Below are 24,228 nucleotides of genomic sequence, written 5' to 3' on the forward strand. Positions count from 1 at the left end.
ATTCGCCCCCGATTCAATTTATTGGGAACTTGGACCCCCAATCTCGATTACACATATCATTTACTGTTTATCGCCGCCGACTTTCAAAAGGACACATTGATGCAGGCAGAGTATCACCAATGTTACCTGTGCAGTCGTATCCCACTTTGTTGGCTGCAGTATCATGCTGTGACCGGAGAAGTTGCAGAAACATGTGATAGTCTGACATACAGGATGGTAAGATTCTTAAGATGTAACTCGAAGCATACATCGCGTAAATCAAATAGTTCACCGGTGTGGACCGAAGAGACTAATTCATATCGCTTGCGCCATTAGTCGGCACGTTGATTAATCCTAATCTACCTTTCGCTCTAATCCGCCTCCCTTCATATGGACTTTTCCTTCCATATCCCCTTGGCTTGATAGTTGACGACGTATGTAATACAGGATAGATAACACAAAAGAGTGCGTGAAATGATAGCAGACACCAAGTGGATCTATTTGTAGAAATCAAACTTGTTCTCTTCGCCGGTACCCTTGACCTGGCTTGAGTAGGCGTCCTCGAGATCACTCTGAATGATGTTGTAACGGTTCTTACGGACAGCACGGAGACCAGCCTCCTGCATGATCGCAGCGATGACAGCGCCAGACAGAGGGTCGTTTCGGACGATAAGGGAGTCGAGATCGACTTCGGGAGCCAGACTCATCTTGCCGGCGATGGTGGAGAAGATGAGACGTCGTTCACGGCGATCTCGCAGAGAGGGGAATTCGATCTTTCGGTCGAGACGTCCAGGTCGGAGAAGAGCAGGGTCAAGAGTATCGGCTCGGTTGGTGGCCATGATGACCTTGACGTTAGCAGTCTGATCGAAACCATCCATCTGGTTGAGAAGCTCGAGAAGAATACGTTGGACTTCTCGATCGGCACCGGTCTGGGCGTCGAATCGCTTGGTGGCGATGGCGTCGATTTCGTCGATGAAGATAATAGCGGGAGAATTCTCGCGAGCCATGCGGAAAACATCACGGACCATTCGGGGACCCTCACCGAGATACTTCTGAACGAATTCGGAACCGACAACTCGGATGAAGTTGGCGGTGGTTGAGTTGGCAACGGCCTTGACCAGCATAGTCTTGCCGGTACCAGGAGGGCCATAAAGCAGAACACCTCGGGGAGGGTCGATACCGATCTGCTTGTAGAGGTCAAAGTGTGTCAAGGGGAGCTCGACAGCTTCGCGGATCTCCTGCTTCTGCATGTCCAGACCACCGACATCGGCGTATGTCACATCGGGCTTCTCGTCGGCGCCAAGCATAGCAATGGAGGAGTCGGCCTCGGGGGGGAGAATATCGACAAGGGCGTTAGAATGTCGATGAAGGGCAACGGAGGAGGAAGCCTTGAGCTTCTCCCGGTCGAGGGTAGAGAGGATTCTGACGACATAGTTGGATCCGGTGCTGGACTGCACAATACCAGTACTTGAGATGCTGGTTAGCTCGCGTAGGGGTTGTCGGTTGTAGGTGAGCACATACTTTTGGTCAATAGCCTCCATAAACTGTCCTATAACTAATGGCACGCTCTGAATTCGCTTGATTTCTTCTTGAGCCCGTACAAGTTCACGCTTCAAACTCCTGCAAAGAATCAGCAAATTGTGTATGGAATCGGCACAGCATTGATGGAATACCTTTGCTCGTCCTTGATATACTCTTCTTGCAGCTGGATATACCTGTTCGAAAGCTATCAGTTCCCCGCCACGTTGCGATATCTGAGGTTGGAGTATCGTACTCTAGTTGCCTCTGAAGCTTCTTGAGGTTCGCGTAGTCGTCTCCTCCATCGGTTGATACACCCTCAAAGTTATCAATGGTGGGAATGGCTGAGTGCGCGGCCCTCTTGTGAGGTGCCACTTGGTTTGCTGGGTTTTCGACAGCGACGTCACCCATTTTTGCGCTTCTGTTGTGTGGGGAAGATAGGTGAAATGATCGTGAGAATGCGGTGTGGATAGAAATACGCGTCGAGCCTGGAAAGCGATTGTCGTCGGGAGATACAGCGCTTGGTTGTTGTTTCGGTCGTTGAGGGAGTGATGGAGCTGCTTCGAGATGATGCCAGGCGCCAGCAACGACGACGACACTGGAAGCTAAGGTAAGCTAGCGCGGCTTCACATCTTAGTCATCTGTATCGAGCTTGATTCACGTGATCTGTCTACGTCGAAGAGTAACAGCAGTGAGGGTCCGGACTGGAAAACTTTGATTGGCTCATGATTCTCCCTCCCAGGCAGGGCGAAGTGGGGTTGCAAGCTTGCACCAACTGCAAGGCTCCAAGGCTCCAACGGCCCCAGTGCGAGCTCCAGTGAATCAGATTGGCCGATTATCGGGGGGATCTGCCTCCACACAAGACCAAAGACGTGGGGACCCTGAAGGGGACGTTTCTAGCTTGGTACATGAGAGCTACAGTGGATGAAGAGCCTCTGTACTTTTGACACTTGACCCTTCTGAGGCTGTATAAGCTGGAGAATGTCCTATTAGTGGCGTTGGCTTGAATCAGTCTAAATGTTGATAGATGGCGGGTTTTGCGGTGAGAATAGGCTCATGACCCTGTTGATAAGCCTGCCCCGCGATATTCGGTGAGATGATGCAAGGTGAACCGTGAAGCGTTTATACAGTATTTACAGTATTGAGTATTATTATTGGTAGTTGTTACTGAGGAGCTGCTCGCTTGTTTATACAGTACATGTATCTTTATGGATCGTTTCATGTAAACTCAAGTACCTGGCTGGATTGTGGCTTATCAGCGTCGGCTCACTCGCCTGTTCACGGGATGATGCGGCGGTGATTCACTGGTCGGCGGCCGAGGAGCAAGGTAAGGTAATCGACAAGTCACCTCACTCACTGTACCTCTTTGAAACCACCTTCTACCTTCTGACTTGTTCAACCTCCAACCAAACTCAACCTCTTTGTCTTTTTTCTCTTTTTTCGATCGCCTTCCTCGCCCAAGCCAACCTCACGTCTCTTATCACCTTAATCTATACTTTACTGCTCGACGTCTTCTGTTGCGTCATTCTACGGATACTGCTGCCATCTCCTCCCCAAACGCCATCATCTTCCCTCCCTGCCGTGCCGTTTACGACTGGGCCAACCGGTCGTCACACACACAATACCCCTCGCTTCATCTTGGGTTGCTTGTTTGTCTCTGCCTAGATACTCTAGCAACCTCAACATCGCACATACAATGTCGTCCTCTATCGCCATTCCCGCTGGCCCCTCGGCTACCCGCCCATTCCATAAGGGCACCGGCTCTTCTACAAACAGCCCGTTTGGCACTCCTTCGTCTTCTCCTCCGTCAGCCGGCAAGGACAAGGCCCTGCACAACCGCCGCCCGAGCCTCCTGAGTAAGTGAAGCTGGATCCCCCACCTCACACGATTGCAGCGGCAATGATACGATCGTCTTATCATGCATCCACAGCGGTTCTTCCACCATACTGACGTGACTTGTCTTTGTAGGCTCTTCACTCTCCAAGCAAGAATGCACCGTCATTAACGTCGGCGATCCGGAAGGCACTCCTCGACTGGTAAGTGTCTCGACAATATTATACTTGGTTTCAGGTGTACTGACTTTCTATAGATCTCCTACCTCTCCTCCAGCCAGGGTTTCGCCTGGAATCCTGGTATGTTTCACTTGTATCATGAATAGCCTCTCCCCGAGTAACAACTGACAACTGGCAGAAATCTTTCTCCCGTCTTATATCGACTGCGACTATGTTCCCCTGGAGAACCGCCGGGACCCAGTCCACGAGATCATTCTGACCGACGACGAGTCCAAGAACCTGCTACCTCATTAAACCGCCTGGCATTTTATCGCATACAAAGACCAGGCCACGATAGACATTTCCTTCTCACGAGATTCCCGATTCCACGACAGGCCTTCTATTATTCAGTTATTGTTTTTACGGCGTTACGATTCCCGCGGCTTTTTACTTTCCTTTCCTTTCAGTCAGGCAAGACACGACACTTGTTTTAGGCCTGTCAACGTATGGGCATTGTTCGGTGGAGTATGATTTCGGGACAGGGTCCCTGGTCAATCGGCTTGACAGCCTCACTTTTAGGTTTTGGCTTTGGCGGAGTAGACAAGACATGGCAGAGCATCCATCACCTCAGCGTCCGGCACATTCGGTATCGATCTTGGGAATTGGATTGGGGAACGCCTGGATTCGCGGGCTAAAAGGAAGAGGTTATTTTCACTTCTTGGGGTCTTGAGACCAAACTGTTTCGTTCTTTTTCCTCACTAATGTTGCGGCTGGACTATTTTGTTCTTGAGGGATGGTGGCGTCGAGGTAGGACGGTGTTTCTTTGTTTGTAACTCTCCTCAATTCACATGACTTAACTTGATCATCAATCAAATGACACCTGCGATGTTGATCGCTCCCCGCTGGCGCCAATCACCGACGGCCGAGATGAGCCGGCCCTCTACCGAGAATCCGCCCGGACCGGAGCTAACAGTACGGGGCCGGTCGGGGAACCTTGATGTCATTCAAACCCGAGAAGCAACCCTAAGTTCCGTCTTGGGCATTGGACGACGTCAGATTGACAGAGATCAAGTCTCATTATCGCACGGATTATGTTGGATTGCATTACGCCATGAGCCTTTACACCAACGTTTGAAGGACCACGGCCACGAGTCTATTACCGATTATCGTTTTCCGACAACGATTAACTTTGTTTCCATACCAGCCAGTACCCGGTATCTGACTCAACCAACATCGCTAAGAGCGCCATGGTGCAAACATTATCCTCACAGCACTTTCGCATCTTGGGCAGCAACTGATGTCTCAATCGATAATGAGGCCTGCAATTTCGAGTGGCCTCGTTCTTAGGGGTCCACCTTTTACACCACAGTCGGTGAGACCTCAATAACGATGCCTGAGAACGCGTCTGAGTATCATCATGAGCACAGTTTGCGAGTCTCTCGAGCACATACGTCCATAGCTCGTAGAAAATATGGGATCCCGCCAAGTTCTTCCATTCCGCGCAAGACATAGCCTCTGATTTGAGAGACTCGGAGGTCTAGGACAAGGGGGTACTTGAGTCCCCACCTATTATAGTTATGATCTAAGGTAGTTCGTGTCTGCTCGGCCTATAAGACAGCTGTTGGTCGGCTACCAACAAAAATAATTACATCTGTCTTGGCAACCACGTATGTCTGAATACTAGCTTTCTAGACCTGGACATATTTGAGCTTCTGGAGCGCTTGAACAGTGTCTTCGAGCTGGAACATCTTTTCCAGGAGAAAAACCATAACCGTTGAGCCATCTGGGCGAGAACCTACTGTACCTTGGCGATGTCTTCAGGTACCACCCAAGTACAAGATCTCTAACACGACCCAAAACAAAATCCAACAGAGAAAAAGACTTTGCTCAAGTGAGCAAAACGTGAGGCCGTCACCGGACACTCTGACTGCCGCCCTTTTCACCAACTCCACGTGAACAGTCTCCCTCAGATATGGATCTTGTATCCCAGTGTTATTAGCACATAGCTCTCAGCTCGTAACAAGTGGCTAGAACGATGATGATAACTGATCCCTTTCGTATGGGATTAAGGAACCTGAGTTCTTAGAATTATATATAAGTTCATCCTATTCTACGGCCGTAAGAGCAAGAGCATGAGTCAAGTGGACTGTACCTGCTGATCGGCTTTTATTGAGATGCATCTTGAGGTGCAAAAGACAAACCCTCCATATATTCTGCATTCGGTTACTCTCTACCACACACGACCAAAGGGAAGGTAGTGGACAAGACGGGACTCCGTCTGTTCTCTCATAAGGTCGCCCAATGAGTTCTCCTCCGTCTGCAAGCTCCCCCTGCCCTCTCTGGGAACTGCTTTGCCAAACCTCGACCTCGGCCTCATCGACACTTTCTTGTATACTGTCTGGATATTCTCTCTGTGTGTATCATAAGTAGAGGTATCTTTCTTGCCTTCAGTCTCTGTTTTGTTCATTAACATCTGTCAAGTTCGTTCAGGGGTTTCCATTCCTTAACCTGTTCGTTACGCTGGATAAAAGAAGCATCCTACCTCGGGCTTATGGACCCCCAATAGCTCCATGGGTTATCTTGTTGTTGCTATTCAAGTCATAGACGAGCTATGCCGATATACGGTATAAAAGTTACCGCATTTACAGGCTCTCAAGCTGAAGATGGACTCCCTCGAACTTTGCCACCTCGATCCATATGTCAAGAGGCCTGGGGAGTCTTTTAGTTTGATACACATGAACGCTGCCTCACATCACCGACAGGATAGTTGTATAGATTTCGAAGTTCAAAGCCTGAGCTCTATGGAGCCTCTATCCTACCCAACTCGCCCTTGAATCCACCATACCATGTATCAGGGGGTCTTCACCTCGTCAGCCTCTTTACGTCCCTGCAATAAACTCAATTGAACCCAACTTGGGCAGCTGCCCACATCCCAAGCATCGACTTGAAGCTCATAAATCAAAAGGTCCTCAAGGGAAGTTGGCATCTTCCGGAGAACAGCTGAAAATACAGTCTCTGGAACTCTGGCAGACTGTTTTACAGCACGGTCTGTATGTGCAACAAAAGACTTCTTATACTGTGCACAAGCTCGGAATAGCGCGCTCTTGCGAGGTTCATCGATGTCGTTGCTAGGCTGCGAAAGTTCTCGAATAGTGCATGAAGCATCGTCGGCCGATATCATAATGTCGATCCGAAAGAGTGAGGACTGAGAGCCATATGAACAGGAAACCCAGAGAGCTTTGAATGGGGATTCATGTATCGGAATTCCTTGTTTCATCCAGTTGTCGTTTGGATAAGACAAGACGATATCTAGGGAGCGTGTAGTTGTCGATGAGACTTGTGTCAAGATCTGCAATTGCTTTGACGAAAACATTGAAGTCGGGGGATTCATGCCAAAGTTATTTGAACCTGTGAAGTAGCCACTGGGTCGAATGAATAGCTCCGTAGCTCTAAAATACGGGAGCAGTGTCTTGGGCACACCGATAAGTAAAGACGATTTAACTCTGCAATAAACCCGTCGTCGCGCCGACTCATAGTCACGTTCTATTAGGACACAGACAAGACTGTCCTCTGTCTCGTATGATAGCCACGCAACTGGGGCCAAGTGAAGATCAGTAGGGAACAGAACATGCAGATTGATACGCAAACCGCGACTTGTGAACTCGGGAGGACTCGGGGGGACTGACTGCATTGCAACGATGCTATTGTGGCCTCGAAACATGCGGTGGTATTCCTTGTCGTGCAGGACTCGATATTCGATGCTCTGTTTTTCCGCATCAAGCTCAGAAGGGGGAGGAAATGCATGGCCATGATCGATCATCTTCTGGCCCTGCGTGTGCTTTGAAGCTCGAGCACGTAGAGAATTCTTGGAGAATTGCGAGGGTGACCAAGCCAGAAACCCAGTAGAAGAGGTTTCGGCATCGGCTATTGGGTTATCTTGCTGGAGAGTCCATGCAAACATGCTATAGTCCTCTTCTTGTCTGAGAATCTGCTCCTGAAGTCGGATAAATGACTTGGCTCCTTCGCCATAGAGAAGTGGCATGTTGACATCGAATAAGCCCAATAAACAGTAGGCTAGGTCTTCCTCTCTGGTTGTGGTTCGAGCCGATGCCCACGACATTCGCTCGGCGACGCTGTATGTCGAAGGATGGGAACCACGTAGTACAGTGATTGGGATGCCAGTAACACTTTCTATACTTGAAGCGAGACTCTTTTTTGTACCGATCACGGTCCATTCTTTGGAACAGAGCTCGACGGTTTGAGGCGCGATTAGTTCCTGAAGTGTCCAACCTCTTGTGAACCATCTGCTTTTGCCGAACTCGGTGATGTGAAAGACTTGCGCGACAGTAGAAGTCTCCGTCGTGACATCTTCTAAATAAGAATAGCAGACGGTCGCTTTTTGATACCATTTGTACATGGAATTAATTGCCTCGGATAGCTCAGCGCTACTGGACTTGTCAATACAGCAAGTGTCAATCCACACCCAGTCGAAGCCATCTTGAGCTGCCTTTCTGCAACAACCGATAAGTTTAGGGTAGCCTTGTTTTGAGTGAGCAGTCAAAGTGCCAATGTCGCTGTAGAGGACCTCTTCATCGGTCCATGTGTGACTGAGAATTGCGTAGGGAGGGATTTGTCCGATGAAGTCTTTCAGCTGGAGAGTTGAGACATTTAATAGACGCATGGTATCAACTCATAGAGCAGTAGTGGTAGGGATATTTTAGGTGCTTGAGAGTTTGGGATGATATAATCACGCTGATGGACAGACTACACTCTGGCGTTACTGTTCATCAATCGTCGTTACTTGAGTGAGTTGTGCCGAGACACGGCTAGAAGAGATGCTTACGGGTAAGACAAATTGAGCTACAATTGGCTAGTTTTGAGTCAGGCTGCGACATAACTCAACTCAAATCAACATAATTCACGAGAGGTCATCACAACGTAACAATGCAAGGCAAAGCATGTAGCTCAGATGAACTGTATAGTATTAAGGTCTATGCACCTCTATCAAGAGATCTATGTGCAAGTTGTAGAAAAGAATTATATACCCAACGCTTCCATCCTTAGTTCATCATTTGTGAAATTAATCATTAAAGACCAATGCTTTTCCCTTGTCGTCCAAACTCATTACGAGATATATCCGTGACATGTAGAGCAGAGGTGTTGGGTTGCTTAGAAGAGAGCAATGGCACCGAGGACGGCGAGAACGCCGGCAGGGGCGATGCGACCGGCAGCAGCGGTGACAACGGCAGGCTGAGTACCCTCAGGGACGGGGTAGGTAGCGGTAGGGTTGACGGGGACGGGCTCAGCGCCGGTGGGCTTGCCGGGGACAGCGGGAGCAGTGGGGTGAGGACCCTCGGGCTTACCGGGCTTGCCAGGCTTGCCGGGAGTGGGCTGAGGGTAGGGGTGCTCGGAAGCAGGGTGAGTGGTGGTGAAGTGGCAGTCGGTGACGGTGACGGTTCCGGGAGCGGTGACAGTGACGGTCTTGTTGCCGTAGGTCAGAGTGGTGGGCTCAGGGCAGTAGGTAGTCACGGCGGTGATGACCTCAGTGGTGTAGACGGGGTGAGGGACAACGGGCTTGGTGGGCTTGACGGGGTAGCTGACTGTGCAGGGGCAGTCGGTGATGGTCAAGGTGGTCTCAGAGGTGACGGTGTAGGTCTTGTCACCGTAGGTGAGAGTGGTAGCACCAGGGCAGTAGGTTGTGATGGCGGTGACAACCTCGGTGGTGTAGTGAGTAGCGTTGGAGGGAGGGGCGTAGTAGGGAGAAGCGGTGGCAGCTCCGATGAGGAGGCCAGCAGCAGCAACCTTGATAGCAACCATTTTGAAGGATATTGAGATGATTTAAGTTCTGACTTGTTAAAACGAGTGAAGTGCAGAAAAGCAAGATTAAGCTTTGAGCGAGAGTGTAACGACTGAAGCGAGTGTAGTTGTTGGGAAAAAGAAGAAGTGAGGGAAAAGGTGGAAGAGAATGAGGGTATTTATCTTGAGCTCAACACCAAGTTGAGTCAAGCTGAGCTGAACCAAACTGGGCTGATAGATACGGAAACCCAGGTCCCAGAGACACACACAAACTCAAAAGGCGTCTAGTTTAGTCTAGTCTAACCAGATTCTGAAAGTCCATTTAGCCTTGTACACACATCGAGATGGCCTGTGAGTGGATTCACTGCACAAGCTCACGCTAGACGAGGCAATTTTTACCTCTCTTTACCCTCCTTTTACCGTGGCTAGGGCGTAGCTCGTCCAATCATGATATCATTGAAGCCATCTTACTTCTTACTCATACTGTACCTTGCACTAGCTAGACTCGTTGGGCTGAGGAGGTGCAGGGTACAGGGGCCCTTGTCTTGGAATACGAGGTCAGGGGAGGGATTTTATGACAGATTCGGATCTTGGTGAGAAACCTCATGATAAGGAAATGTCCGGGGTAGGCAAAAGCGATTGGTCTGACTTTGAGTGTGCTGTTGCAATGCAGGGTCTTTGTGATTGCCAGTTGTCACAGTTGCAGTGGGAAAACCACTCTATCTATCGTAGGGCAAACTCTATACTCATCGGTTGCAACGGTGGCAGTTGCAACAGCACAGCACGGCACGGTTATCAACTGTTGTTCAGTGGATGATCCGATCTAGAGGGGCCGAGTTAGCCGGAGTCTTTAGAGTCTTAGGTGAGCTGGGTACCTGCGCTAGTACCCACATAGCACCTAGCTCCGTAGTCCGGGGAACTTTGTTTACTCACTTTTTAGTCACTAAATTCTCCTCCCAAAAAAAAACAAAAAAAGCCTGTTTTCTCTCTTATATTTTTCACCTCCAATCACCGACAACGGCCCCTGCAGTCAGCATCAAGCTAATGCGGCGCTGCAGCCTCTATCACACTCTGCCCCAAATGCCCCAATCACAAAAGGTCGTCATCTTTTAGTGCGAGTCAATTCGTCCATGTTGGCTGTTCCAGTGTTCCTTGGTTTTTAGTCTCCATAGCAAAAAGGTCTTATCTCATCAAGTTTTTTAAGCTTCAACCAATTAAGACACCAAAATAGATTACCCCCTGTTTAGTGACAAACCAACCCCCCCTGCCCCTTGCATTCTGCGGGCTGCATTTTGCATTTACCAGAGCAAATCATGACCCCAGAGTCAGCAAAATCAGTTCATCCGTTGTTGGTTGTTCCGTTCGTAACAGGAAATTGCACGCAATGCTTGCCAGTTTTCGTACGGCGGCGGTTCCGTTCCCTTACGTCGATGGACTGTCTCTAGATCAATGGCATTGTAAGCTTGTCTTAGACACTTAATCTCCTATGCACAGCTCGTCAGCTCTAATTAAAAGAGATCGCGCTGTGGCTTGTCGCGGAAGCCGAGGAAATCTAAACACATCCGATCTAATTAAAGCTGAACTGAACCGAGACTCTCTGCAAGGCTCGATTGAGGTTTGCACCCCTACATTCCTTATCAATGTGAAGGAACTTGAGAAGGAATAAGATCAGATCATCCTGGTTGTAAATCCCCTCGCTTGCAGTCAGCTCCAGTTTACTCCATAGAAGACGTCAGCAAAAGTCAGCATTGCTTGACTTAGGCCAAAGTCCCAAAAATATCCCCATACGCGAAATTACCATCAAGCCACCCTCATCTTGGGTCTTCAGCCTCTCCGTTGCAATAACAACGTCTTTCCAAAATCCAACGTTTCATGGCGGGTTTCATGGCGACATTTCGCAGAAGTGGCTGAGACCCGTCTAATAGATACTAATATTTGGCTGAAACAACGGCTGAGGACTCCTATTGTCTGGTCTGCCACTTGTTCCAGCCCCAAATCACCTGTCTCACTCAACTTCTGGTCTATTGGCTGTCCAGTCATTAGCGAAGCGGGTGGCGCCGCCAAAGGGAGAGACCATTGTTTGGTCTAGGCTGTTCGAGACTGTGAGATGATTCATTGCTTCTTTCATCGTGAGATTGGATGAGATATGAATATTAGATGAAAGATGAGATATGTAAGTTTGCATAAATCGTTGGGTCAGTGTATTTTGGACAAGATGGTGTTTATCATGAGCTACGACGCTTGTAACTACATCGTAAGTTACCATCTATCTCACCGTTTCGATACAAAGGAATGCGGTTATCTAGCCCGCCCTTTAGGTAGTGTTATCTAAAACCATGCTTATAACGGCTAGAAGACGCTACTTGCCTTCTAAGAAGTCCATCGGAATGATCATCGTGACCAGGAAAAAGCTACATTGCTCTAGCTCTTCCAGGAAAGCCGTCTTGTCATGTGATGCATTTATGCTTTTGTATTCTTTCTAGCAGCACTTGCGTTCTTGTAGGGTAGCCTTATCATATCTATAAGCTTACCTTACTCCTTGGATTGAATCCTGTATTCATTGTCACCTCGTATCAGCCTAGGATTATTCCGTGACTTGCAATTACTCACACTCATCCAATCTTAGTCAGGCCATATCTGGCTTTATACAAGCTCAGTCCAATCATGGATTGCGTGCAGCGTGACTCATTATATACTCTACCGACTTCAGAGCATTTAGCTACCTACCTAGATCATAAACCCCAATCACATTCAACACAGAGTCAAAAAGGCAAACATACAAACAAACATCCATACAAACTATTGCCTAAACACTACAGCCTTGCCTAGAAAAATGAACAGCTTCCGGAATGACACGCCTGGTAGAGTTACAGCCATGCTGACCTCCCACCTTCTTCCTCGCCAGCATATAAGGTAAGGGAAGAGTCAGTTTGCCTCTGTACGTTATAGATCGAAATCGCCTGAGATCTGAGGCTGGACCTTACACTGGCTGGCACTGACTGACACTGCAGGAAGCCCTTGAAGATGAAGGTTTCCGAATGTACCTTCTGCCTAGATCACAAAGAAGTTTAAATTTAAATTCACAAACTTGAAAAATATTTTAGCAGCCTCGATACCCACAAAGTGATTCTTCCTCTTCCATCCTTCTTTTCTTTTGACTGTTGAAGGGGATCATGGACCACCGCTTGTCCACGATGCCTTCTTCTAGGAAGAAGCCCTCGCGCTTTCGACCAAGGCCAAAAAGATCTTCCAGTCCATGACAAGTCCATTTCGAAAGAACGATCGCGTCAAAAGTGAACCTACTACAACTCCTGTGGTAGACCAACATTTGGAACATGGTATTCGCGAGGACCTGGGTATCAACAAAAAGACAGTTATTCAGCATCAAGAACAAACCCCACCCGCTAGCAGTGATTGTGCGTCTAGCACGCTGCTGTCCGAACAAGAGTCTGATGGCTCTTCTGAGTTCGAGCTTTATTTCGATGCACAAGAAACCATTCTCGACCCTGCTGATCAGGCCGTGGTTCATGACGACGAAATCGAAGGCGTGAGCAGTTTGTTCACTCAACAAAATCAAACCAACACCACCGATAGAGCAAAGGAAAACGAGGTAGTGTGCCCAATAAGCCACGGTATTTATTCCATACTCATGACCTGCAGATGACCAACAACGATATGAGGCTCGACCAGCAGCAGCAACACGATGCTCACTTAACCCTACAAACCCTCTCGCCAGAATTGATAATCGAGATCATGCTATTTCTTCCACACAGCAGCCTATATCTCCTTCAACAGACCTGTCAAAAGTTCCGTCAGCTCTCAAAGCGAGATACATTCAAGCCGTTCAACCTCGAGTTTCGCGACGGACCAGAGAGCTATTGTATCAGTGAGAGTGGCTACCAACAACGGAAGGCCATTCGGGACATCCTTGCTCGCAGGGCTCTTTGTCAAGAATGCAACGCCTACCGCGATTCAGGCAACTTGCAGAAAGCAATGCAAAAGCTCTACGAGCTGCGATACTGTCACGGATGTAAAACCAACCATCCTGAGCTGTTCTTCTCCCCCGAAGAGAAGGAGAAACAGCATACACAGTGCTTGGGTCGAATCGGAAACCTCCATCTTTGCTCGCACGAGTCTTTTGCAGGACCAGATATGGTGACTCTGGCCAATGTCGGTGGAAAGGCTAGAAGGTTCGAGTGTGATGACTTGAGCCACGTATTATCACGTCGCTTTTCTGATGACGGCAATATTCCTAGCGGTTTTCTCTGCAATTCAATCAATTGGAACGGTGGCCCCATGAAGCACTCCCTGCGTTTCAACCTCAGCGCAACCCTTCGCCTCGTCGTTCTCAATGGATGTTCGAACAAAGATACAAAAGAAGCCGTTCGACAATTAAAGAATGGCTCCTACACTGTGAGCGACACAAGAGCTCTCTGCAAACATTTCTCTAGCGAGCTCCTGGATGAGTGTCTTGCGTCTGACTCATCTAAGTGCTCCTGTTTCCCACGATCAGAGGCAGGGGGCAAATGCGGGCTTTTTGACACTATACCCAGCGCAACCTGCAAAATTTGCAGAGCGGAGTATCATCTGAGTCTGAAACAAAGTAGCACTGCCCTTGGAGGCTCGAACCAACAGACACTTATAGATCTCGGGATTACCAGAAATTTTCGCATGGAAAACTTCCTCCACCCTATGTGGCTTTTCAATCTCAACTACAACCAGGACAAGGAGTGCGACTCACGACTCAAAAGAAACCCTCTCCTGGGCGAAGAGATGAAACACGTGCTGTGGTGCGACAACCCTGGTTGTGTGACGGGATCAGAACGTCGATGGGAGAGAATGGCTCTGTTATATTTGAACAATGCCTTTAATAGGGGGGAGCTGCGTGATGGCCGTTACGGAGACGAGGGTCAGGCTAGAGATATGGGTTGGCTGTCGCTTGAGTACGACGTCTTCAACGGCTCGACAACCTGACCGAGATTTAACTCTTGCGGATCTTGAAATGAGAAGAGGAAAGAATGAAGAAAGGGAGGAAGGAAGGAAAAAGAAAACAGACAAATTCCCAACCCCATCACCGAAGAAAGGAAGAAAGACCCCATTGAAACCCAACACACACAGAGCACACCACACGCAACCCCCCAATTTGATACACCTCAAGACCTCCTTGCATTTGAACGCCTAGGCACTTGGGACAGCCATAGACTGAAATCTGGCTGACTATTGTTGAGATGGCAATAGCTAGGATACTGCCCAAAAGCTTCAGATAGATAAGTAGTTGAAGATGCAATAAGAGATTTGAGCATCAAAAAGCTTGTGCATGATCCAGTGATACGAGAAAAGAGACGAATTTGCTTTGATAGTTTGCTAGATATGGAAAGTTAAGTAGAGATTGTGAGAATTGATATGCAAAATCCTACACTTCTTTTTCAGTATGATTTCAGTAACGAGAGTAGAAATGACAAAATTCAAGACTTACTCGCCTTTTCTTTGTGTCGGGGATAGATCTAAGCTCCGACCCATATGATGAGCTGTATGTACTCCGTAGGGCGCGGCCAACCTCGTGAGATAATAGTCTCCCCGCATCCTCGTAGCCTTTGATTTCTAATACACACAACTACCAGAATCTCACCAAGCAACTAAACAGCAACCTCACTTCAGTCACAAAAACAGTCATGGCACCTCATATCGAAGCTGTTTCTACCAAATCTGCCCCGGCTCCGCTGCCGCAGTTCTCACAGGCCGTCAAGCACAATGGAATGGTGTACTGCTCCGGAAACATTGGAGCCATTCCTGGGACAAATTTTGAGCTGGTAGAGGGAACTGTTAAGGATAGAGCGGTAGGTCTCTGGATAGGTGATAGCGTTGCGATGTGTGATGACTGACCATATGACTACAGCGACAAGCTATCAAGAACCTTGAAGCTATCCTCAAAGATTCCGGCAGCAGCCTGAGAAACATCGTCAAGATGAACATCTACATCACAAATATGCAAAATTTTGCTCTTGTAAATGAAGCATATGATGAGTTCTTTACTTGGGAGCCCAAGCCAGCATGTGAAATTCCAACTAATTTGCAGCACAATCACTGACATTTCTTCAGGCTAGAACTTGTGTAGCAGTCTTTCAGTTGCCATTGGGAACTGATGTTGAGATTGAGTGCACTGCCGCCCTCGACTAGGCAAAAGATAGATTTATAGTAACGAAATTCTGAATAAATGCACTAGAATAGGTTGCTTGATCTGATCACTTCCGACCTTTTCACCACACTCAACGGTCCGCATAAATGCTCTTGCCCTTGCCTTGCACCACTTCATCCACATAGTCCACATACTTGATCGGCTCAAAGTTGGGATAGAGGTCTTTGGTGCTGAGATAGCCCAGATACTTGGCAGGCTCGGGGAGATTGTCCTGACGGAACCACTCGCAGTAGAGGTACTGAGGACCAGCAAGCCCAAAGATGAAGGGAAGACTCTTGTCACTCGCATCGTACTTGACCTGAGCGTCGGCAATGGTGGCCTCGATATCTTTGGTTGGCATCTATTCCTGTTAGTTATTATATTTCGTGTATGCCAATGAAATGTAGACTTACCAAGTTGCGCGGAATCTTCTCACCGCTGACCTTCTCGAGGTGGCTGTGGATTTCCTCCTGAGTCCAGACCTCGTTATAGGCAAAGACGTATTTGTTCAAGGTTCGCTCATCGGTGATAATCTTGGCAACGTATTTTCCAACGTCTCTCAGGTCTGTCACGCTTGTAGCGTGAGAGCCATCCTCAGCGACGACGGTGGCGGGAAATTTGAGCGCATAGTCAATCTTGCCAGAAGGCAGAGGAGGAAGAGAGACCTGATACCACAAACCGACATCGATGATGGTGTAGGGGAGATAGACTTTCTTGACATGGTTGATAATGTTTTCTTTCTGTAAAACTGTTAGACATATGAAGGGGAGATATTTGAGCCACTTACCAGTTCCCTAAGCAACATGACACCTGCGGGAGGACAGGGCGGACCAAAAGCACTAGGGACAAATCGTTTGATTCCAGCTTCTTTGGCAGCAGTTGCCAAAGCGATTTCAGGCCCTGTAGTGAAAGGCACAAGACAGCTGATGACCACATCTTGACCAGCGAGAGCCTTGACAAGTCCTTCGTGGTTGCTTTCAAGGTTGATAGGGACCACGGAAACGCCCTTGTTCTTGATTTGCCCAACTTCAAGTTTGTTGATGGAAGCAGGTCGCACAAATGCAGTCAATTTCTATGAAGATCAGCATCAAAGGGTTTGAGGAGTATGGATTGCAGCTTACAAACTCATTTGAAGAGGACGACAGAGCATCGATGATGGACAAACCGGCCTCGCCAGTTGCGCCGACAATTGTAACGTTCATGATGGATGATAGAGGATTGATTGTTGTGAATGAATAGAAGTAAGAGTGTGTTGATTAAAAGGTTAGTTGTGTCTTGAGGCTATATATGCTCATCTTGAAGGTAAACAAGAAGAGCCTCCTCCGTGGTTTCATTACAAATTGTTGTTCCATTGCAAAGCATACCATTTTGAGGCTTTGTAAGTCATCGTCGGATCTTGCTCCGCCGAAATCTCGGCGGTTGGGTTTCCCATCAGTAGCCCCACTTTCTGTATTGACATGTAGCTGTAAGGTTTAGCCGCTAATGGCAACTAACAAATAGTGAGATAAACTACTCCATGCGATGTTAAGTAATGTTATCGATCCAACATCATCAAATGTACCCATCCATCTTGAAAGGTATCTGCATGGAATGCAAGTCGATCCCTATGAATATGACAAACCACGATCTAAAATGCTGTAGAGAACAATCGGAAAAGACTGTACTATCAGGCTGAATGCATGGGATCGATGATTGCTGCAGGTAAACGAGAGAAGGCCATAGAGGAGGCATTTGCCATTGGACAAGTAGCAAAGGTTGGGTTTGCCTGCGCTTTTGTAGGCAAATGCTTGGCTGTAGCAAAGAGAAGTTTCCTACAGTATGAAGTAGATAATTGGCCATGCCAGCCGTAGGTAGAAGCTCAAAGAAAAGCTACTGGCAAACAGCAAGAATAGATTAGAGGACAATCATATTTGAGAAACATATAAAGCTGTAGAACTTCCTTCCGAGATAGCTTCTCCAAAGTCAACTTTCTCTGATATTCAACCGTGTTGTCAGATTATCCAAGCCCTTGACCAACCCGATAAATCAAGTCATATCAAATCTCCTGATACAACACAACACTCTTCACTTATCGACATCCGAAATGGCAGCCATCGATAATCTCGAGCAAGCCGTACGCTTGAAGGAGCTCGTTGAGAGTAAGTTTAACCTTATGGCCAGCAAGTATTTACATAGCTGACCTGCCAGTGAACCTCGAGGCTCTCTACGCCAGTCTACCAAACACCAAGCTTTTCGTCTGTAAACGTGGCGAGTTGTATGTTGCCGCCGTGGCCACGCCCCACACTTGCGGGCATGGGAGTGTCCTGTTGAAAAGCATCGAACGTTCGACCGCCGAAGGTGCTTTGGAGTCACTTCTGGAGGAGACCGCGAAAGAACTCACTAAGGAGATGAACTTCTGATGGCCTCGATGGAGTTTGGGTTGGAGGGATCTAGACTGGACTGCATAGAGGAACTGTGGCTGCTGTGATGGGGTTTTTGACAAGTGCAGTCGAGCACGGAGTTGTCTCAAATTGCATGGATCCTAGAACTGGAACTACAGACACACGCAATATCGGTAGACTTTTGTATCCGTCAGAACTATCAATCAATGAAAGGGCATGTTCTGTCTCCTGTCATACTCACATAATGCCATGCACATATGAGTCATGATATCGCTAGTTGGCCTGCACTCCCAAGCGTGAAATCTGGTTTGACAACCACAAACCTCTCTATTCCCTCTTGGAAACTGACCCATCACATAGCATAAGAAAAACGAACTGCCAGGGCTTAGAGAATATCATAGCAACATACAGATTTCAATGCATTCAACACGAACTTGGAGAAACAGAAATCTGGCAGTCTGCCATTTCGGTAGTCCCTGTCAAGGCTCAGTGCAGATATATATGGTCTGGCACAGCACACAGATACCACCGCTTCTCGGCCTAAACACTTTGCAATCGGTATCAAGTAACAGACAGACTGTAGCCGCCGCGCGCTGTGCTTAGCAATCAACCATGTCGCATCCAAGTTCCGCACTGTCTCTAACGCGCGGTAGATCTTGTGCGTCGTGTAAGACGATTGGGTGTAGCTCCTTGCCCTTTTGATATCCGTTGATCGTGAAACAAGTCGATTAAGTTGCAGCCACGATCTGTTACTTTCCTGCCATCAAGATCTGTCTGTTTCTTTGAGGGGATTTGTTAAGATTGAGGTCGTTTGTTGAGACTAAAGGACCTTGATGGTTCAACCCGCGCGGGTAACTCCACTTTGGGATCGAGCCTCATCATGAGCTTATTCTTACCGCGCGGAGACCTTTTTCGGCCGTGGGCTTATGCGGATTATGACACGTCTTGGAATAAGCCCATATTAGTAATTCTCGGACAACACCCAGTAAAGAGACCTGCGGTGTTAACGTTATCGATGGCTTGCACCAAATATAGGATATTCAAGAATACGATGCCAAATATGAGGGCGTAAGATGGAGCATATAACAAGATAAAAGGTCAATAATTCCAGTTCTTCATGAAAACAACAAGACACTACAAGCTATAATCATGGCCAGCATTAAATACTTTCTCATCGCAGGCGCAACTGGTCGTCAAGGCGGCGCAACAGTCGATGCCCTCCTCACTCATCCCGATATCAAAATCAGACCAAAGCAAGTCTACGCACTTACTCGACAAGCTTCTGGACCAGGAGCCGTCAAACTCCGTGAGAAGTATGGCGACATCAATATTGTTGCTGGCGACTTAAATAACCCCGAATTAATTCTCCAACAGCTGGACAAGGCCATCCTTCCCAAAACTGGAATCTTCCTCGCTCAAGCCCATGGACCAACTGAAGTCACCGATGCAGAGGAGCTCATCGATGCTGCTACGAGGAATGGTATTCCGTATTTTGTGTACTCTTCTGTTGATCGAGGGGGCCGTGAACTCAGCGATAAGGATCCTTCGTACTGCAAGACATTCTCCGACAAATTCCTCATCGAGAAACATCTTATCAACGCCTGCTCTAATTCAGAGATGAAATACACGATCCTTCGTCCGACTTGGTTCGCTGATAATGCTTGGTGGGGTTTTCCAGGGCAACTCTGCATGACGGGTTGGAGAGAGAACATGAGGGGAAAGAAGATGCAAGTCACCGTAACGAAAGATATTGGAAGATGGGCTGTCGAAGCTCTTGTCCGTCCTGATAGGGCCGGAATTCGAAACCAAGCTCTCTCGATTGCTAGTGAGGAGTTGAGCTTCAAGGACATTGACGACATCTTCATCAAACATACCGGCAAAGGCGTCCCTGTCACTTACGGCCTTCTGACACGACTCATCATCTGGATGACCAAAGATTTAAACACCATGTTCAGCTTCATCGGCGAGAGATCTTATGGTGCGGATCTTGCATGGTTGAAGACCCAGTTGGAGCCTACCACGTTTGAACAATGGGTCAAGACCGACGTCCCAGGACGCGACAGCACCAGAGCTTGAGATACCCAAAATTGCTCAAATAAAAGAATGGTTTCATCAGACTCGAACTTGCGACCTGCAAAAACGAAGAGTGGCGCAGTGGGAGAGATTTTTAGGATTTTAGGTTCGGATTTAAAGAAGGTTTATAGGTTCTAGGACGTATACCACTACACCACTCTTCGGTATTGGTATATAGAGTTGAATTTATATATAACAGTATGCCCTGCTCAGAGATTTCGTTATTTTTGCTTATATACCCTACCTTCACACTTGTCGCTCAATGCTCTCTGCCTTGAGAATAACGCCTCGAATAAGTCCTGTCTCGGGCACACAGTTCAAATACTCAAACCGTGCATCTCCTGCCCTGAGAACAGAAACTTCATGCCATGTTCGGAATTTCCTTTCGTCTCCAAAGGTCTTGTAGTGAGCTAGTGCACCGCGGTATATAGCCAGATGAGACTTGTGGCTTTTTGCCCAGTTTTCAAGGGCTTCGAGATTGGTGAAGAAGCCAGCGCCGCACGACTCTTTTCGAGGTCGAGTTTCCTCAACTGGGGGATCTTGGTTTCTGAGATATCGCAGTCCCAAAGCACCGGTGTCAGGTGAATTCTCCCAAAGATATTGTAGGCCAGAGTGTAGAGTGGGCTCAAGCTTTTTGTCATAAGAGTCAGCTTCCTGTTGACCGCAGTTCTCCCAAAACTGTCCTGAGCGAATATGAGCTAGGTTTTCAGCATTTGTTCCGACAAGATATTGACCAAAACCCTGAGGAATTATGGTTGGTGGAGTTGGATTTGATGGAGGGAAGAGATCGTAGGCAGATGAGGGGATTCTGTCTCTCGCTGCGCCCCAATATGCCGAGAGTGTATGTTCTGGAAAACTTGCGCCAGGAAGTTTTGCGAGACCAGGGAGATAATCGAGGCCTGAGTAATTTGTTTCAAGGCGGGGAAACTCTGTGATGAACGCCTCTCGCCAGATGCCCACTGAGGCACGGCCTGTTTCTGGTAGTTGGGAGTAGATAGACTTTAGTGAGAGGCCATTGAGACCTTTCTCATATTTTGCCTTGTCTGACCAATAACACACCCAAATTGTAGATTCTTGGATATCGCATCCATCAATTACCGCGAATGTCTCATATGCCGCAGGTCCAGTATCGCCATTCACCCATGACTGAATTGTTTCTGTAGCCTCATCTCGAGCAAGGTCAGAATCTCGACCGTCAGAATGTTTCTGAACCCCGATATATGCCGTGCAAACATGGGTGACATCATCTGGGAGGACGAGGTGCCATCGTGGGATCGGAAGCTTGTGACCTTCGGGTTTGCGGAAGGGATAGATACGCGCTGGACAGGACATGGTTCAAGTTCAATTCTAGCAAGGATGCGTCGCGGCTTTTGTTTCGTCGTAGACAGGCGAAGGTTTAGTGACGAGGTGGAGGTCGGGGTTACCTTTGGGGATCGCCATTTGATAGGTTGCCCTGATTTGGATTCACGCCCTTCAATGATCACGCATTATTTGGATGTTCCATGTTTCCGACATGATTCCTCATGGGAAAGAGTCGTGGATCTTACCGTGTCTTTCATTTGAATTGACCCTCCCTTGTCATTCTGTCTGACTTTACGGCATCAGCGTCGGCTTCTAACTTCGGCATCTACCATCACCGCCGTAACACACGATGCCATCCTACGAAATATTGCGAATACAGGATATAAAAAGTATATCTCCTCTCTCAGCATTGACACTTCCCCTCCTCTTGGCAGCTTAACCGCGGCCGCCACGGCGCATCTCGGAACTCTATATCCCACTACTTTTCCGACAACGGGGCCCAGAAATTCCGAACATCTCCCATCACGCAATTCTCGAAACGTTTTTAAAATTCAAGGGTCTTGTGTTATCTTATCTTTGGATACCAATTGGCTGTTAGTTATGTGAGACGAGACGCCTTCGGGATGGGACCCGGGAACCATCAGTATTTACCGGGACCGCATATATTTATCCCGATCAGATGATGAGTAAGAGGGAGATGGGGTAACAACGCCCAGATTGGGATTACAACGTCCAAGAGGGGTCGTCGATCGTCTATCCTATCATTTTATGTTTTGCTTACCCCTCGATATAAGTTGTAATGCGGACGATGGGCCGATGTTGGCTACACAGTACCAGATATTCTAGAAACCTCTAAAAGCAATTATCGTCTTCAGCTCTCACTTGTCTTTCCAGATTCAGGTATCACCTATCTTATCAGTGACCTATCAGTGGGCACGGCCACGGAATCGGCTTCCGATGACCGTCGGCCGGACCCTGGACCAGCCCCCGATTGTCCCTGAACCATGACCATTCCCCGCAAAACGCCATCGCAACAGTTACACACACAGTGAAGGACAATGGTGATAACTCGGCATCTCGGTCTCGACGCTTACGCTTACGCCGATTATGGCTGCATACAGTCAAAATTACCGTTTGATACATGTCTTTTTGCGGGGGATCAGAGTACATAACTGAACACAGACGCCTGTGGGTGTCTATCGTAAATCTTGTTGTATATAAAGTCTTCTCTCCATCCCATTCCCCTCGGCTCTTCTTTTCCCCCTTGGCAATGGCTTCATCCTCTCATCGAAACATCATCTCAAAGAATAAAACTCCCATCGCCGTCGCCGCCGCTCTAGTATCAGCTGCAGCAGTAATCACCTCCATCTACCGTTCAGTAACTACCTACAAGATGTCTCACAACCTCCACCCCAGCCTCAAGAACGGCATCACCAAGGGCTCGCCCAACTTCTCCGGTGGCAAGCTCCGCTGCAAGTGCTCCTCCAACCCTGTCGAGGTTACCCTCAGCGGCCAGGTCGCTCACAACCACGCTTGCGGATGCTCCAAGTGCTGGAAGCCCGAGGGTGCTCTCTTCTCCATCGTCGCTGTCATTCCCCGCGATCAGGTCCAGGTCACTGCCAACGGTGACAAGCTCACTATCGTTGACAAGAGCGCTGCTATTCAGCGAAACGCCTGCCGTGACTGCGGCGTTCATCTCTTCGGCCGCATTGAGAATGATCACCCCTTCAAGGGTCTCGACTTTGTCCACGTCGAGCTCTCTGATGACAAGGGCTGGCAAGAGCCTCAATTCGCCGCCTTTGTCTCTTCCATCATTGAGCAGGGCTTCCCCGCTGACAAGGCCAACGAGGTCCGAGCTCAGTTCAAGGATCTTGGCCTCGAGTCCTACGATGCTCTGTCTCCCCCTCTGATGGACGCCATTGCCTCTTGGACCGCTGCCAAGTCCAAGATCTAAGGACTTCAATTTCATGTATGACCTAACACGTGAGGGACTGGGTTACAAAAGTTTTGAGAAATGGTTAGCGGGGTTTTGAGGACTCGTGGTTGTTGCTTGAACAAGAATGTACAGTGTCGTCGGCGTGTGTTGTTTTGGGACAGGACGAGATGAACGGAGTTGGGTGTGCAGTTGAATAGGATGACACGGGAAATGTGCGCTTACGAATGATATGAAAGGAAGAGAGGCTCAAAGATAGCTCTATCAATCCGAATTCATGACTTGACAAATCCTTATGGCCATTGCTGCAATTGTGATGTGAGCATGCTATTATAGACCTCAAAGCTGGTCAACTATAATTTGCCCATATCAGCACGTGATAAATCATATAATCTCATGATGTCTGTTTACCATGTATTGAGAAATGCCTATGAATTACGCCCACTTCTATCCGAATCTCCATCACAACCTATAACATCATTAGATGAAAGTATACCATTGGACAGAATGCTACTGGTGATGAATCTACGAGGTCTCCGGTGGTTACGATGTTCCTCACGACATTGTGCCCGGCTTCAATGGTCAGTATATCGAGGCAAGAATCGCAAGTCTTTGATTTTAGCAGCTAGAATATACAGTTCTTCAGGCAGAAGAGCAACTTGTTCAGGCCCTTTCACCCTTCCGTGCCAACTTTCGATCCGAAATCACCCTCACTGCGCGAGATGATGACCGAGATTCACTCACAGAATGACATATATAAGACCCGCCAGATCTCACTCGCGAAGGCATTTGAAGCAATAACATCTACTATTTTAATAAAAGAAGAATAGTGGCCTCTACAACCTCAACACGATTTCTCCGATCTATTCAGGGGATAGCGTGATGCTCCAGCACTTTGCTTGAATTGAAGGATGTATGAGAGAAGTCTTCAGGTGGAAAAGAATACAGATTCCATTTTGTCATCTTCAACCTCGAATTGAGTACAGAGGAGGGCAAGAATATTTAATCATGCGACAGGGGGGTTGAGTGACAAAATGAACTTGCATGTAATATGAGCCCTCCGATCAGTGACAAGCAAGA

At 48.0% G+C, this 24,228-nt stretch overlaps 11 protein-coding genes across 11 annotated transcripts; 7 read left to right on the forward strand and 4 right to left on the reverse strand.

Annotated features, from left to right (window-relative positions):
• Positions 1-139: 139 nt before the first annotated feature.
• BKA55DRAFT_577613 (26S protease regulatory subunit 6B) lies at positions 140-2,092 on the reverse strand. Its single transcript, XM_046193622.1, has 4 exons — positions 1,754-2,092; positions 1,653-1,694; positions 1,501-1,599; positions 140-1,446 (listed from the first exon to the last, which is right to left on the reverse strand). Exons 1-4 carry the CDS (start codon positions 1,906-1,908, stop codon positions 477-479), a joined length of 1,266 nt encoding a protein of 421 aa, XP_046045352.1. The 5' UTR covers positions 1,909-2,092; the 3' UTR covers positions 140-476.
• Positions 2,093-3,193: 1,101 nt separating this feature from the next.
• Positions 3,194-3,803, forward strand: BKA55DRAFT_693983 (uncharacterized protein; the record flags this gene model as incomplete). Its single annotated transcript, XM_046199982.1, has 4 exons — positions 3,194-3,353; positions 3,466-3,533; positions 3,587-3,629; positions 3,688-3,803. The coding sequence occupies 4 exons, from the start codon at positions 3,194-3,196 to the stop codon at positions 3,801-3,803; spliced, it is 387 nt and encodes a 128-aa protein (XP_046045353.1).
• A 2,536-nt stretch (positions 3,804-6,339) lies between these two features.
• On the reverse strand, positions 6,340-8,169 carry BKA55DRAFT_520450 (heterokaryon incompatibility protein-domain-containing protein; the record flags this gene model as incomplete). Its single annotated transcript, XM_046188423.1, has 2 exons — positions 6,340-7,764; positions 7,879-8,169. 2 exons carry the CDS (start codon positions 8,167-8,169, stop codon positions 6,340-6,342), a joined length of 1,716 nt encoding a protein of 571 aa, XP_046045354.1.
• Positions 8,170-8,452: 283 nt separating this feature from the next.
• Positions 8,453-9,530, forward strand: BKA55DRAFT_577617 (uncharacterized protein). The gene has a single exon (XM_046193623.1). The coding sequence runs from the start codon at positions 8,586-8,588 to the stop codon at positions 9,318-9,320; it is 735 nt and encodes a 244-aa protein (XP_046045355.1). The 5' UTR covers positions 8,453-8,585; the 3' UTR covers positions 9,321-9,530.
• A 3,010-nt stretch (positions 9,531-12,540) lies between these two features.
• Positions 12,541-14,258, forward strand: BKA55DRAFT_543029 (uncharacterized protein; the record flags this gene model as incomplete). The annotated part of the gene is made up of 2 exons (XM_046190542.1): positions 12,541-12,897; positions 12,945-14,258. 2 exons carry the CDS (start codon positions 12,541-12,543, stop codon positions 14,256-14,258), a joined length of 1,671 nt encoding a protein of 556 aa, XP_046045356.1.
• Positions 14,259-14,862: 604 nt separating this feature from the next.
• On the forward strand, positions 14,863-15,540 carry BKA55DRAFT_121436 (Endoribonuclease L-PSP/chorismate mutase-like protein). The gene is made up of 3 exons (XM_046184789.1): positions 14,863-15,121; positions 15,181-15,333; positions 15,384-15,540. The coding sequence occupies exons 1-3, from the start codon at positions 14,957-14,959 to the stop codon at positions 15,459-15,461; spliced, it is 396 nt and encodes a 131-aa protein (XP_046045357.1). The 5' UTR covers positions 14,863-14,956; the 3' UTR covers positions 15,462-15,540.
• Positions 15,541-15,550: 10 nt separating this feature from the next.
• Positions 15,551-16,661, reverse strand: BKA55DRAFT_520458 (uncharacterized protein; the record flags this gene model as incomplete). The annotated part of the gene is made up of 4 exons (XM_046188424.1): positions 15,551-15,820; positions 15,873-16,199; positions 16,247-16,531; positions 16,581-16,661. 4 exons carry the CDS (start codon positions 16,659-16,661, stop codon positions 15,551-15,553), a joined length of 963 nt encoding a protein of 320 aa, XP_046045358.1.
• An 881-nt stretch (positions 16,662-17,542) lies between these two features.
• BKA55DRAFT_693989 (uncharacterized protein) lies at positions 17,543-17,858 on the forward strand (the record flags this gene model as incomplete). The annotated part of the gene is made up of 2 exons (XM_046199983.1): positions 17,543-17,597; positions 17,647-17,858. The coding sequence occupies 2 exons, from the start codon at positions 17,543-17,545 to the stop codon at positions 17,856-17,858; spliced, it is 267 nt and encodes an 88-aa protein (XP_046045359.1).
• A 1,131-nt stretch (positions 17,859-18,989) lies between these two features.
• Positions 18,990-19,916, forward strand: BKA55DRAFT_520467 (uncharacterized protein; the record flags this gene model as incomplete). The annotated part of the gene is made up of 1 exon (XM_046188426.1): positions 18,990-19,916. The coding sequence occupies one exon, from the start codon at positions 18,990-18,992 to the stop codon at positions 19,914-19,916; it is 927 nt and encodes a 308-aa protein (XP_046045360.1).
• A 243-nt stretch (positions 19,917-20,159) lies between these two features.
• BKA55DRAFT_520555 (heme-containing dehydratase protein) lies at positions 20,160-21,245 on the reverse strand (the record flags this gene model as incomplete). Its single annotated transcript, XM_046188433.1, has 1 exon — positions 20,160-21,245. The coding sequence occupies one exon, from the start codon at positions 21,243-21,245 to the stop codon at positions 20,160-20,162; it is 1,086 nt and encodes a 361-aa protein (XP_046045361.1).
• Positions 21,246-22,078: 833 nt separating this feature from the next.
• On the forward strand, positions 22,079-23,438 carry BKA55DRAFT_577628 (Mss4-like protein). The gene has a single exon (XM_046193624.1). It carries the CDS (start codon positions 22,357-22,359, stop codon positions 23,167-23,169), a length of 813 nt encoding a protein of 270 aa, XP_046045362.1. The 5' UTR covers positions 22,079-22,356; the 3' UTR covers positions 23,170-23,438.
• The last annotated feature ends 790 nt before the right edge of the window (positions 23,439-24,228 follow it).

This window comes from Fusarium redolens, assembly GCF_020744475.1.
Source record: "Fusarium redolens strain MPI-CAGE-AT-0023 chromosome Unknown BKA55scaffold_15, whole genome shotgun sequence".
Classification (NCBI taxonomy): domain Eukaryota; kingdom Fungi; phylum Ascomycota; class Sordariomycetes; order Hypocreales; family Nectriaceae; genus Fusarium; species Fusarium redolens.

What these genes read in the sequence shown, in the direction of transcription:
- BKA55DRAFT_121436 (XM_046184789.1), top strand. Translation starts at nt 14,957, where the DNA reads ATGGCACCTCATATCGAAGCTGTTTCTACCAAATCTGCCCCGGCTCCG. An exon ending in GAACTGTTAAGGATAGAGCG is followed by an intron (nt 15,122 to 15,180) that starts GTAGGTCTCTGG and finishes ATATGACTACAG; the next exon opens with CGACAAGCTATCAAGAACCT. An exon ending in TTACTTGGGAGCCCAAGCCA is followed by an intron (nt 15,334 to 15,383) that starts GCATGTGAAATT and finishes ACATTTCTTCAG; the next exon opens with GCTAGAACTTGTGTAGCAGT.
- BKA55DRAFT_577628 (XM_046193624.1), top strand. Translation starts at nt 22,357, where the DNA reads ATGTCTTTTTGCGGGGGATCAGAGTACATAACTGAACACAGACGCCTG.
- BKA55DRAFT_577617 (XM_046193623.1), top strand. Translation starts at nt 8,586, where the DNA reads ATGCTTTTCCCTTGTCGTCCAAACTCATTACGAGATATATCCGTGACA.
- BKA55DRAFT_577613 (XM_046193622.1), bottom strand. Translation starts at nt 1,908, where the DNA reads ATGGGTGACGTCGCTGTCGAAAACCCAGCAAACCAAGTGGCACCTCAC. An exon ending in AAGCTTCAGAGGCAACTAGA is followed by an intron (nt 1,695 to 1,753) that starts GTACGATACTCC and finishes GCTTTCGAACAG; the next exon opens with GTATATCCAGCTGCAAGAAG. An exon ending in TATATCAAGGACGAGCAAAG is followed by an intron (nt 1,600 to 1,652) that starts GTATTCCATCAA and finishes GATTCTTTGCAG; the next exon opens with GAGTTTGAAGCGTGAACTTG.